Source organism: Pelophylax lessonae (genome assembly GCF_965119305.1).
Source record: "Pelophylax lessonae genome assembly, chromosome: 3".
Taxonomy (NCBI): Eukaryota; Metazoa; Chordata; class Amphibia; order Anura; family Ranidae; genus Pelophylax; species Pelophylax lessonae.
The window spans coordinates 637,617,021-637,630,248 of NC_138770.1; the positions used below are offsets into that span (position 1 = coordinate 637,617,021).

At 47.1% G+C, this 13,228-nt stretch overlaps 1 protein-coding gene across 1 annotated transcript in view; it reads right to left on the minus strand.

Annotated features, from left to right (window-relative positions):
* LRPPRC (leucine rich pentatricopeptide repeat containing) overlaps positions 1 to 13,228 on the minus strand; it is a 402,453-nt gene that overhangs the window by 251,576 nt on the left and 137,649 nt on the right. Inside the window, exons 19-20 of the mRNA XM_082250995.1 lie at positions 5,724 to 5,765; positions 3,962 to 4,069 (exon numbers count right to left, since the gene is read on the minus strand). Coding sequence (XP_082107121.1) covers positions 3,962 to 4,069; positions 5,724 to 5,765 — 150 coding nt within the window. The remainder of the gene's footprint in view (positions 1 to 3,961; positions 4,070 to 5,723; positions 5,766 to 13,228) is intronic.

Below are 13,228 nucleotides of genomic sequence, written 5' to 3' on the forward strand. Positions count from 1 at the left end.
AGTAATTCATGTCCTTAGTCTGCTTGTCTTCAGCAAACTGTGGGCTTTCTTGTGCATCATCTTTAGAAGAGGCTTTCTTCTGGGACGACAGCCATGCAGACCAATTTGATGCAGCGTGCGGCGTACGGTCTGAGCACTGACAGGCTGATCCCCCACCCCTTCAACCTCTGCAGCAATGCTGGCAGCACTCATACATCTATTTCCCAAAGACAACCTCTGTAAATGACGCTGAGCACATGCACTTAACTTCTTTAGTCGACCATGGCGAGGCCTGTTCTGAGTGGAATCTGTCCTGTTAAACCGCTGTATGGTCTTGGCCACTGTGTTTCAGTTCAGTTTCAGGGTCTTGGCAATCTTCTTATAGCCTAATCCATCTTTATGTAGAGCAACAATTCTTTTTTTAGACCCTCAGAGAGTTCTTTGCCATGGGATGCCATGTTGAACTTCCAGTGACCAGCATGAGAGAGAGAGAGTGATAACACCAAATTTACCACACCTGATCCCCATTCACACCTGAGATCTTATAACACTAATGAGTCACTTGACACTGGCGATGGAAAATGGCTAATTGGACCCAATTTAAACATTTTCACTTAGGGGTGTACTCACTTTTGTTGCCAGCAGGTTAGACACTAATGGTTGTGTTGTTATTTTGAGGGGGCAGCTGTACACTCACTACTTTACATCGTAGCAAAGTGTCATTTCTTTAGTGTTGTCACATTAAAAGGTATAATAAAATATGTACAAAAATGTCATGGGTGTACTCAGTTTTGTGAGATACTGTAATTATATATATATATATATATATATATATATATATATTTTTTTTTTTTTTATTTTTTTTATTTTTTTATTATTATTTTTATTATTATTATTTTTATTATTATTTTTTTAGCACAAAACAAAAACAAAAATAATAAAATAAAAAAACAGTGGTTATCAAATACCACCAAATTCACGGTTGCAAAGGTATAGGGGACACCGCTCCACGCCTGCGTTCCACCAACCGGTCCCCTGATGTCAGCACGGACTGACGAAACGTGCGTCGGGAACGTGAGACCGTAAACTTCCGGTTGGTGGAACGCAAGTGTGGAGCGGCGTCCCCTATACCTTTACAACTGTGAATTTGTTTGATGTACAAGGCATGTTTTCATATGGATTGTAGTAAGTGCAACGTAAGGCAATAAAATGTTCCTTTTGATTTGACTTACTGCACCATGAGAGCCTCTTTGTTGCTTCCTTCTATGTATGTCCTGAATCTGGATCCATCTTCTGGTCTGATTACACACTCTCATTGAGGGAGTGTGATGCGGATGGTCGGAACATATGTGGATCATTATGCCTGTGTATCCCCCTATAATCAAGGGGTCCTGTATTTCTGGTAAGAAGTACCTATTAAGAGCACTGGGTGAAAGTGTGGAGGTGAAGGCTTTGGAATCTCACTCCCATCAAGCTTGTGCTTCTATCAATTGCTGCGGTTATATATTCAACTCTTTTGATATTTTGAGCACCAAAGACTTTATTTGCATATTTGCACATTTGTCATTACATATGATCTAAGAGTTTCATTTGTTAAGCGCAATATTTTCTATCAATATTTCACTTGTCGCGTTATTCACGTTGTTTGTTTGCAGCTCACAGTGTGGAAGCAATTTCACTCATATATTTAATTTTCACATTTATATAATTTCACAATTTGTTTTCTGAAACCACGGTGGTTTTCGCTTTATAAGCGTTTCTTACCCATTTGCGCAGTTCTTTTGGTATACACCAAATTTTTTTTCTACTCTCCAACATGGACCCTTCCAGCAACAAGACAATGAACTTTAACTATAAATATAGACCAATGCGTCTGCAAAATAAGCAACATGGAGACTGGAAGGGACTGAGATGAGCTAGAGGGGCTATAACATTGTGATTTTTTATAATTGTAGGAAAGGATTATCTTATCAAACTATTAATGAATAAAATAAATTGTTTTTAACAATATTTATTTTGTACTGCATTATTATTTGGTGAAAAAAGTCCCAATATTAAAAATTGCTAAAAGGATAGTTGAACATGTATGCTCCCCTGAAGGTATTTTTTGGTAGAACTCCCTCTGGATGCAAATGCAGCAAGTCTTTTTTAGGATAGAGTGGCCATGGGTTGCAGGAAAGAAAATCGCTCAATTCGTCTATCAACACAGATGAAGGGCAGGGAGAGTCGTCCCTGCCGGAGACCCCAAGTTGATTAAATCGACCAACTTGGGTATAATCAGCCTGCCCATAATACATGGTTCGAATCTCGGCCGGTCCGTGCTAAACCAGCAGAGATCTGAACTGTCTATGGCCGGCTAAAGACTGTTGACAAAGATCTTAGGGTCAAGGTGAAGGTTTTTTTACTTGGTCATTTAAAAATGTACAGGCTTTTTACATTTAAACCACTCTAGTGAAGCACTGGTTGTATGTTTAAGATTGTCCTGCTGGAAGGTGAACTCTTGTGTAAATCTCACCTCCTAATGACTAATTATTCTCTCTCTAGAACCGTATGGTTTCATCCACATTGTCACATGCAATTTGGACTAGTTTCCCAGTCCTTGCCAAAAAAAGCATCTTTACATTAAAAAGATTCTACCACTGATCTGCACAGTAAATATGGTGATCTAAGTGTGATGGAAGGCAACGGGTTTACACCGCAAAAGCGTTTTTGCCCTACCAAAAAGTGCATTGTCACATGATCTTTGCCAAAGGCTCTTGGTGCTGAAATTCAGGCACAGCTCCCCCATCAGCAGCTCTGCCTGCACAGATTTCTAGCATTAATCCCTCAAACAAGTGACAAATGTCTTTTAAGCCCTTTTAACACAGGCCGGATCCAGTTTCGCTCAACAGGGGATCAGTCCTCTGATTCCCCTGCGGAGCTGAGCGGCCAGATGACAGGTCTGTGTCTGCTCTGTTTATGCAGCATGGACATGGACACAGCCCACTCTGCTCTACAGGCGGTCAGATGTAAATGGAATGATATAGTCAGGTCTGTGTCTGCTCTGTTTATGCAGCGTGGACATGGACACAGCCCACTCTGCTCTACAGGCGGTCAGATGTAAATGGACTGATATAGTCAGAGGGGAGCAAATCATTTTCATTTTTGCCGGATCAGACTCAAAGGTAGCCGGATGTAAACGGCACAAGTCTGTTACATGTGACTGCCCATAAAGGAGGATGGAGGGTTCGGCTGAAAAACAGACAGCTGGAGCCAATCAGGATGTGTGAAAGGTGCCTTACTGCTCACAGAATAAAGCCTGGATTCCTGCAATTTATGGGTAGATTTTACAGTTGTTTGTTAAACTTTGGGCCTCATTGAAGAACTTCTCTATAACAATAAATCAGGTTCCAATTTTTATTCTACTGGAAAATAAACAAAAGGTTTGCTAAATCTTAAAATAACTCAGCATTTACGTTAGCAGATTGTAAGATTTAGATGGGCCACAGGAACACACTATGCCAAACACATAGAAGTTGTGAGAACTCAGTGAAGGATCCACTTCTAGTCACTCTATAAAATATGGCTGTGATGTCTCAGCTTTAATTTTAGCCCAGGGAGACTGCCAAAGTTCCAAGAAAGCGCATCTTTCCTGCAAAATGGGTGTAAACCGTGGTTTTCATGGTTACTGGCGCTTTCCTATAGACTTCTATTAGATCGTGTATTTTTGGTGCATTTTCTGAAAGTGCACTAAAAGTCCTGCATGCTGCATCAATGGTGCGCTTTCAGAAAATGCCCGATCTAATAGAAGTCTAGGGGAAGATGCGGGTTACCCAAAACGAAAACTGAGGGTACACTACGCTGCACCTGTATTGCAGGGAAATTGCACCAGAGCAGTGTGAAAGGGGCCTTATTATACACGGACTGAAAACAAGTACAAGATGCATGATAAAAAAAAAAGAATTTATGGGACCCCAACAACAATGTGAACAGGCTGCATTACCTCTACTTCAAATAATGCATTAAGCAGCTTCATTAAGGTTTGTCCATAATGAAGGTTACTGGCTTTCAATTTCTCCAATTGCTCTTCCAGTTTAGGAACGCTGTCAGCCTAAAGAAAAAAAGAGAAGTAATTTTTTTTTTTTTTTTTACACACAGGTATAGAAGAGCAGCAAGGTGGTCACTGTTATGTACATAAACTGTGCAGCTAAACTTGGAAAAAAAAAAAAAAAAAAAAAAAAAAAAAAAAAAAAAAAAAAAGGTATTCCGTTAGAGAATCTGCTATAAAGTATAGTATGTAAACCCAATCAATAAAATAAACTTGTTAATGTCACTTCAAAAAGTGTGGTTGCCCTGTCACACAGGTTTCTGATATAGATAGATATATATCTATATCTATTACAAGGAGCTGCCCTAACACAGATTATGCAGACATGGTAATCTGCAGTCTGCATTAAGAAACCAGTGTCCAGTTAAATGCCATGCAGTCAGCACTGTAGTGCATGTACACAGAAACTGGCTGCAAAGAGGCCGAGGAAGATCATCAGGGGACCGGAAATGCAAACCTGGATGGCGGTTTAGAAAGGTTATCTCAGAAACTCAGAAAGACAGCAGAGCTCAGTAATAAGAATAGCAGGAGGAGTAAACTTTATTACTTCTCTTATCCAGATTGGCTTCTTTATGAAGCGTCAGAATCCCTTTAACCACTTGCTGACCGCCGCCCGACTATATACGGCGGCGGTCAGCCCCTCCCAGGCAAAGTGACGTACCAGTACGTCACTAGCCTGGGAGCGAATAGGGGACAAGCGCGCGCCGCCGGAGGCGCGCTCCCGCCCCCGCTCGTACCAGAAGGAGCCGGCGCATGTGACCGGCGGACCCGATGTCCGCCGGTCACTCGCGAACGTCGGGTGGAGGGGGAGAAAGGCAGGTGGCTAATGTAAACAAAGCTGCCTGTCACTCTCCCCTGTGTAAAAGCACAGATCACTCGGTCCTGCTATGTAGGACCGTTGATCTGTGCTGTTACACACAAAGCCACATCCAATCACAGTAAGAAACACGCCCCTAGGGACACACTTAACCCCTCCCTCTCCAATAAAGTTAACCCCTTCCCTCCCAGTGTCATTTTTACAGTAACAGTGCATATGTATAGCATTGATTACTGTAGTAATGTCATTTGTACCCCCAAAAGTGTCAAAAATGTCAGTCAAGGGTCCGATCTGTCCGCCGCAATGTCGCAGTACCGCAAAAAAAAAAAATTGCAGATCGCCGCCATTACTCGTTAAAAAAAAAAAACAATAAAAATGACAAAAATCTTTCCCTTAGTTAGTAAACGCAATAACTTTTGCGCAAACCAATCAAAATACGCTTTTTGCAAGTTTTTTTTACCAAACATATGTAGCAGAAAACAAATTGGCCTAAAATGTTAAAAAATTTTGATTTTTATTTTTTTTGGGGGAATTTCATATAAAAAAATTTGAAAAATAGTTATTTTTGCAAAATTGGCGCTCTTTTTTTGTTTATAGCGCATGATCAAAAAATCGCACAGGTGATCAAACACCACCAAAAGAAAGCTCTGTTTGTGGGAAAAAAAGGACGTCAAATTCATTTGGGTACAGCGTCGCACGACCGCACAATTGTCCGTTAAAAGTTACGCAGTACCGAATCGCAAAATAGGCCCTGGTCAGGAAGGGGGTAAAATCTTCCGGGGCTTAAGTGGTTAAATAGGAATTAAAAGTTTGCTTGGTAAAGTGGTGCAAGTTACCTACCTCGCGAACAACTGGTTGTGAAGAAGCCAAATTCTTTATATCCTAAGAAAAAAAATTAAGAACAGCCATTATGTAATAAAACAATAACTGGACCATAAAATCAGCACAAGGTAAAAAAAAACGGAATTTTTGTAAAATCTTACCTGTAAAATTCCTTTCTCTGAGTCCTCCGACAGTCGCCGCCTCTTCATATTCGTCACATATGGGGTATTAGACTTTGCTCCGAAGGAGTAGCTAGGCAACAGAATATGTTAACATTAAAGCTTTTAACATATCCCACCCTCAAGGGGTGGTCCCCTCAGTCAATACCCTCCTACTTCCTGCAACCATATCTCAGTTTTAGTGGAATAGCAGTAGAGTATACAACCAAACCCCAAAAGAAGGGCGGGGGCGGCGACTGTCGGAGGACTCAGAGAAAGGAATTTTACAGGTAAGATTTTACAAAAATTCCGTTTTCTCTTACGTCCTCCGACAGTCGCCGCCTCTTCATATTCGTCACATATGGGGACGTCCCAAAGCAGTGCAAACATGAGGGGTGGGAAACGCATCCGCGCCGAAAAGGCAACGCAGTCTCCGCATCAAAGAAAGGAACCTTACCAAAGGAAGGAAACCAGCTGGGCAACAGTAAAAAACAAGTGCTCAACAGGAGCAACAACCCAGGAAAAGACAAAAAACCAGGGGATACAAAACTTATCCCAACAGCCAGGAGTCCCCAACAAGGGACCCTAGGGAACAGCCGCACTAAGAACCTTGCGGCCAAAGGAAGCATCCGCCGATGCCTGAACATCTACTTTGTAGAATTTTGTGAAAGTGTGCACGGTCGACCAAGTCGCCGCCTTACACACCTGGGCTACAGAAGCCCCATGACGACAGGCCCAAGACGTACTCAAAGATCTAGTAGAGTGCGCCTTCACAGGTACAGGAGGAACCTTCCCCTGCAAAGCATAGGCCTGTTCAATGGTCTGCCTGATCCATTTGGCGATGGTAGAGGCCGAAGCCGCCATGCCCTTCCGAGGACCCTCTGGAAGAACAAACAAGGAGTCCGTCTTTCGAAAAGACTCAGTCGATTTAAGGTAAACCCTTATCGCCCGAACAACATCCAGAGAATGCAATCTCACCTCCTTTGGATGTTTAGGCTTCGCACACAGCGAAGGCAAGACAATATCCTCATTAAGATGGAATTCCGAAACTCGTTTCGGAAAAAAAAAAAAGGATTAGGTCGCAAGACCACCTTATCCAAATGAATAACCAGGTACGGAGACTTGCAGGACAAAGCCGCCAGCTCCGACACTCTGCGAGCCGAAGTGATCGCCACCAAAAAGGCGACCTTTTTGGACAACATAGACAACGAGATCTCCCTGATCTGTTCAAAAGGAGCACGTTGTAACACAGATAGAACGAGATTCAAGTCCCAAGGGGGCAGAGGATCCCTCCTAGGGGGAACCAGATGCCGCACACCCTGAACAAAAGTGCCAACCAAGGAGTTGGAAGCCACGGGACGTTGAAACAGAACGGCCAGCGCAGACACCTGACCCTTTATCGTAGCCAGCGCCAAACGCTGATCAACACCCGTCTGAAGGAAAGACAGCACACGGGAAACCGAGTACGTGCGGGGTGAAAACCCCCTGGACTCACACCAGGCAAAATAGGCCTTCCAAGTACGGTAATAAACCTTCCCCGAGGAAGACTTCCTCGCGTTGATCAAGGTATGAACGACCTCTGGAGAGAGACCCTTCTCCTTCAGGACCTCGGTCTCAACAGCCAGGCCGTCAAAGCCAGCGACTGTAAAGCAGGATGGTAAATCGGTCCTTGAGACAGTAGATCGTCTCGAAGAGGCAGACGCCACGGGGCGTCGACCGCCAGATTCACGAGGTCTGCGTACCAGGACCGGCGAGGCCAGTCCGGTGCCACAAGAATCACCGTGCTGCGTTCCGAGTGTAACCTGTGAAGGAACCTGGACAGCAACTGAATCGGTGGAAACGCGTACATCAGCCTGTACTGATGCCACGGGGCCACTAACGCGTCCGACGCGTCTGCCCGAGGGTCGCGCGTCCTTGCCACGAACCTTCTCACCTTGTTGTTGAGACGAGACGCGAACAGGTCCACATCTGGAAGACCCCACTTCGCGCACAACATCTGGAAGACAGCCGGGTGGAGAGACCATTCCCCCTGATCCAGGGTCTGGCGACTCAGATAGTCCGCCTGCCAGTTCTCCACCCCCGGAATGTGAACCGCCGTTATCGCCGGGACATGAGTCTCGGCCCAAGACAGAATGTCGGCCACTTCTCGAGCCGCTCGGGCACTCCTGGTGCCCCCTTGGTGGTTGATGTAGGCCACCGCCGTGGCATTGTCCGTCTGCACCCGAACCGGGCAGCCCTGCAGCCGGTCCGTCCAGCGATGAAGACAGAGACTTATCGCACGCAATTCCAGAATGTTGATCGGAAGGGAAGACTCCCCCTCCGACCAAGTCCCCTGGGCGGACAGAACGCCCAGAACACCACCCCAGCCCGACAGGCTGGCATCCGTGGTGATCACCGTCCACGAGACAGGACGAAACGACTTGCCCCCGGACACCAACGGGGACTGGAGCCACCACAGAAGGTTTCCTCTGGTGCGATGACTCAACGAGATTTGAAGATCCAGAGATTGAGGTCGCCCGTCCCACCTGGACAGGATCTCCGCTTGGAGACCCCGCGTGTGAAACTGGGCGAAGGGAATCGCTTCGAAGGCCGAGACCATCAATCCCAGACATCTCATGCACGTCCGCAGAGACGAGTGTGGAACGTCCCTGAGGGACCCGACTTCCTCCTGGAGAGTTCTGAGTTTGTCTTCCGGCAGGAAGACCTTCGCCTGCACCGAGTCCAGAATCATTCCCAGGTAGGGAAGACGAACCGACGGACTCAGTGTCGACTTTGGAAAATTTATCGTCCAACCAAACTCCTGGAGAGTTTGCATCGTGACAGACAGGTCCTTCTCCAGACCCTGGCTGGTCGCAGACCGAACCAGAACGTCGTCCAGATACCCCAGGACAGAAACGCCCTGGGCCCTCAATAAGGCCAGAACCGGTGCAAGCACCTTGGTGAAGACCCGCGGAGCCGAGGCGAGACCAAAAGGCAACGCCACGAACTGGTAGTGATCCTCCGCAATGGCAAATCGAAGGAACCTCTGGTGACCCTCGAAAATGGGGATGTGAAGATACGCATCCTTCAAATCGATGGAGGCCATGAATTCCCCCGGAACCAGGGCAGCCACCACCGACCGCAGGGATTCCATGCGGAACTTGCGAACCCGCACAGAGCGGTTCAGAGCCTTCAAGTCCAGAATTGGACGAACCTTGCCCTCCTTTCTGGGCACGGTGAACAGATTGGAATAAAACCCCCGAAATCTGTCCCGATGAGGCACCGGAACCACCACTCCCTGAGCCCTCAGGTCCCGCACCGCCAGGTGCAGGTCCCGCAAACGCTCTGCAGACAGTTGAAGATTTGAGGGAAAAAATCTGCTCTCCGGCCGAGAGAGAAACTCGATCTTGTAACCAGATCGAACGATTTCCTGAACCCATCTGTCCCGCACACGGGCCAACCAGGGCTGAAGAAAACCGAGCAAGCGTCCCCCCACCCCAAAACTGGGTGAGGGCGCCCCTTCAGGCCGAACTGTTATGGGCTGCAGATCCAGATTGGCCGGACTTCTGTTTACCAGACCAGGGCTTCTTCTGAGAGCCCTGACCTTTGAACGGCTTGCCCTTGTAGTGCGGCCGAAAGGCACGAAAGGACCCCTGAGGGGGCCGAAAATTAGCATGCTTCTTCCCAGAAGCTCCCTTAGCCTTGGGGAAATGGGGCAAGAGAGTGCTCTTACCCCCGGTGATCCCCTTAATCAACACATCCAGGGACTCCCCAAAAAGGCGAGACCCATCATAAGGTAGATTGGCTAAGGTCTTACGTGAAGACTGGTCCACCGACCAACATTTTAACCAAACCAGGCGGCGAGACAACACCGCCACGCTGTGCACACGTGCAGCCAACGGAACCAGGTCCAGGTCCGCATCACACAGATACATGACACCCTGGCGGATTTGATCCACCATATCCAGGGTCGCCGGCGAGGCCGAATCGGCCACTAGGACGCGCCTAAGCATCTGCGTCCAACTTGCGATCGCCTGGGCCGCCATGAGAGAAGCAAACAGAGCCTTAAGCATAGAACCCGTAACAGAATAAGTATGACGGGCAAGAGACTCCAGTCTCCTATCCGTGGCATCACGGAACACAGGGGAATCCTCTGCAGGAATCGCAGTGGCTTTGTTTAAAACCGCAATTGCGTGATCCACTGGGGGAGGCACACACCACCTTTCATCAGTGGAAGGCGAAAAAGGATAACGCAGCTTGAATCTACTTGGTACCGCAAAAGGTTTGCACAGATTGCGCCATTGTTCCTTAACAGCGCGCTGAAAATCATCATTGCAGGGAAAAACCTGCGGCGTCCTGCGTTTTCTCTGCGTCCCATAAGCCGCCAAGGCGGCGGGGGGACACACTTCATCCTGCAAACGCAGCGTTTGCTTTATGGAAGCAATCAACTCATCCATGATTGCAAGCTCTTCAGGCGAGCCAGGGGGAGAATTATCAACCCCCTCAACTTCAGCCTCCACCTCGGACCCCACTAGATCAAGAGAGGAGCGGGACCTCGATAAGGAGGCCCCCGCCATAACAGCCCCATCACCTTCACCCTCAGAATCAGAGGAAAGAGCAACTCTGGGCCTTTTAGTAGATTGAGCAGCCACCAGCACCTGCACCTGAGCAGCAAGGCCAGCCACAATAGTGGCTAAATCCCCCCCTGGGGGGGAAACAGCGGTCCCCTGGCTTTCCACCAAGGCTGTAGGAAATTTGCCCTCCTGAGAATCCATTGCCCCTGTAATGCCAGACAACAAAGGGTTAACTGCCCCTTTTAAGCAAGCGCGGCCCACCGCACCACACTCAAGCACAATAAGACCCCCACAGGGAATATGCAAACTGAACCCAGGCAATGGATAGCAAGAACAGAAGGATAAAACCTGAGGAGACCCTCGCCGCTGCTGCTGCCTCGATCGGTGTTCCTGGAAAGAGGAAGTGATGCTGCCAGGGCGCTCTATGTAAGCCTATGGAGGCTACAAGAAAATGGCCGCCATGCATGTAAAACATGCGGCCGGAGCGAGTGTAGGCAAAATGGCGCCATTTGGCGCCGAAACCGCCGCTCCACAGTGCAGTAAAACACACATTACATTCCAGTATCAGAATACATGTCAGATCGCCGCAGCGATCGCTGTATATGCCCAAACATGCCAAAAAAACATGCCCCACAGCACACAGCTTCTCACACTGACCAGGCTGACACACACAGTGTCACACAGCTCCCCCCCCCCCCTTGCAGCCCACAGCATGCAGCCGAGAGATAGGGAGACAAGCAGTGTGAATAGAGGCAGGTTACACAGTCCCAGACTGACACCCCCCCCAGACAGACAGGTCCCCACATAAATACACTTACCTCACATGGCGTGGGGGACCCGCACAGGCGAACAAGCCGCTGCACATGAGGCAGGGAGAGTCGCATTCAAGACGCACAAAATGGGGGTTAAGAAACCGCACAGCGTCCAGTGAGGTAGCCACCTCACCAATCATCCCTGCACCGAACAGGGATGGGTCGTTCACTGTGCCAGGAGCGTTACCTGGCTGAACGCTCGATGGCAGACTGGGAAGCCATTGACCCACGACCTGCGACCAGGGGGATCAGCCCGAGACCCAGTCCGCATGATCCTCTTCATCAGAAGAACTAACTAATGCTGACAAAAAGAACAGCTAAGTAAAGGTAGAGAGAAAACTCAAACAAAATTTTAAAAAGAAGAAAGAGTCTGGGGCAGAAAGCCCCAGCACAGAGAGAGCCAGCCACTCCTGACAAGCTAGACATTAAAAACTGAGATATGGTTGCAGGAAGTAGGAGGGTATTGACTGAGGGGACCACCCCTTGAGGGTGGGATATGTTAAAAGCTTTAATGTTAACATATTCTGTTGCCTAGCTACTCCTTCGGAGCAAAGTCTAATACCCCATATGTGACGAATATGAAGAGGCGGCGACTGTCGGAGGACGTAAGAGAAATATATTTTTTACCACCCATCTATTTTCAACTCTCCATCAGCTCAAATTATGCCCAGTGCTAACTGATTTAGGAAAATCAAGGATTTGCATGAATATCTGTAATAAATCCTTTTGATAAAATAGGAATTTGCCCATTTTCTACAGAATGTATATATAACCTATATTCAGGAGATTCAAATCTTGCTTTTGATGTCTTACGGAAACATCTGCAAATACACAAAAGGGGGAGATTCACTAAAACTGGTGCCCACGGAATCTGGTGCAGCTGTACATAGTAACCAATCCGCTTTTAATTCAGATTGTTCAATAAAGCTTTGGCAAGAACACCTAGAAGCTTATTTGTTGATCTGCAGAGCTACACCAGATTCTGTGTGAACCAGTTTTAATAAATCTAACCCAGTTCAGTAGTTTTACAGTATATAATAATAAAATAAAATAAATAAAAAAGCACTCCCTCCTCAGATCCCCTTAGCTGTGCTTGTTACCAGTCTCAGTAAGTTGGAACCTTAAGGGCTCACACACTCCGTCCGTCAGACGGACTCCGTTTATCCGCTGAGCAGGAGGATGACAGCTGTTCTCTGTGCGGAGACACAGCTGTCAGGTCCCCATGCATCTCTATGGGGGAATCGGATGGGAACGGACCGTTGGTCCGTTCTCATCCGATCCGCTGGACGGATGGAAAATAGGGTTTGACGCATGTCTCCGCTGACTTCCGATGCCCCATAGAGATGCATGGGGTGACCGTTCAGATCCGCCAAAAAGAATGACAGGTGGATCTGAACGGTCCGCCTGTGTGAAAGGGGCCTAATGGTCAACATTTCTGTGCCACGTTTTTTATTCACTCGTTTATTTTCCCACAACTTCCTTTCCCCTATGTAGTATTTTCTGAATGTGACTTGCAAACAATTTAACCTATCAGGCCCAAATTGTGATTAAAGTGGAGAATAATAACTTCAGTTATCACACTTCGTACTAAAACAGTTATATTCCACTTAAACTGCATGATGGGCCTGGTTGTCTATGTAGCCTGAAGCCTGTCAGATGTAGATATGATGAATTGTAATCATTGCCTCTCTTTTTGGTAAGTTGTTAAGGCTAAATGAATCTGTTCCAGTAAATGTCCGATGCAGTCAAGTGGGCAGCTTTGTAAAATGATCTACCTAAAGGCCCTCTGAGCTCCCCCAACAGCCTGGTAAAGAACTCAATGTTAGCACTTCCCACGGCATACCTTGTTGCTAGGACATCCAACGGTTTTCATGTTCTAGAAATGAGGCAAGATGTGGTGATCGCCAAGTGAGAGTTTCTCAGGCAAGCTCCTGGGGGACCTAAATGGCCTACAGTCCTAAAAGTTATGAACATTTTACAAAGCTGCACAGTTTTCCTAT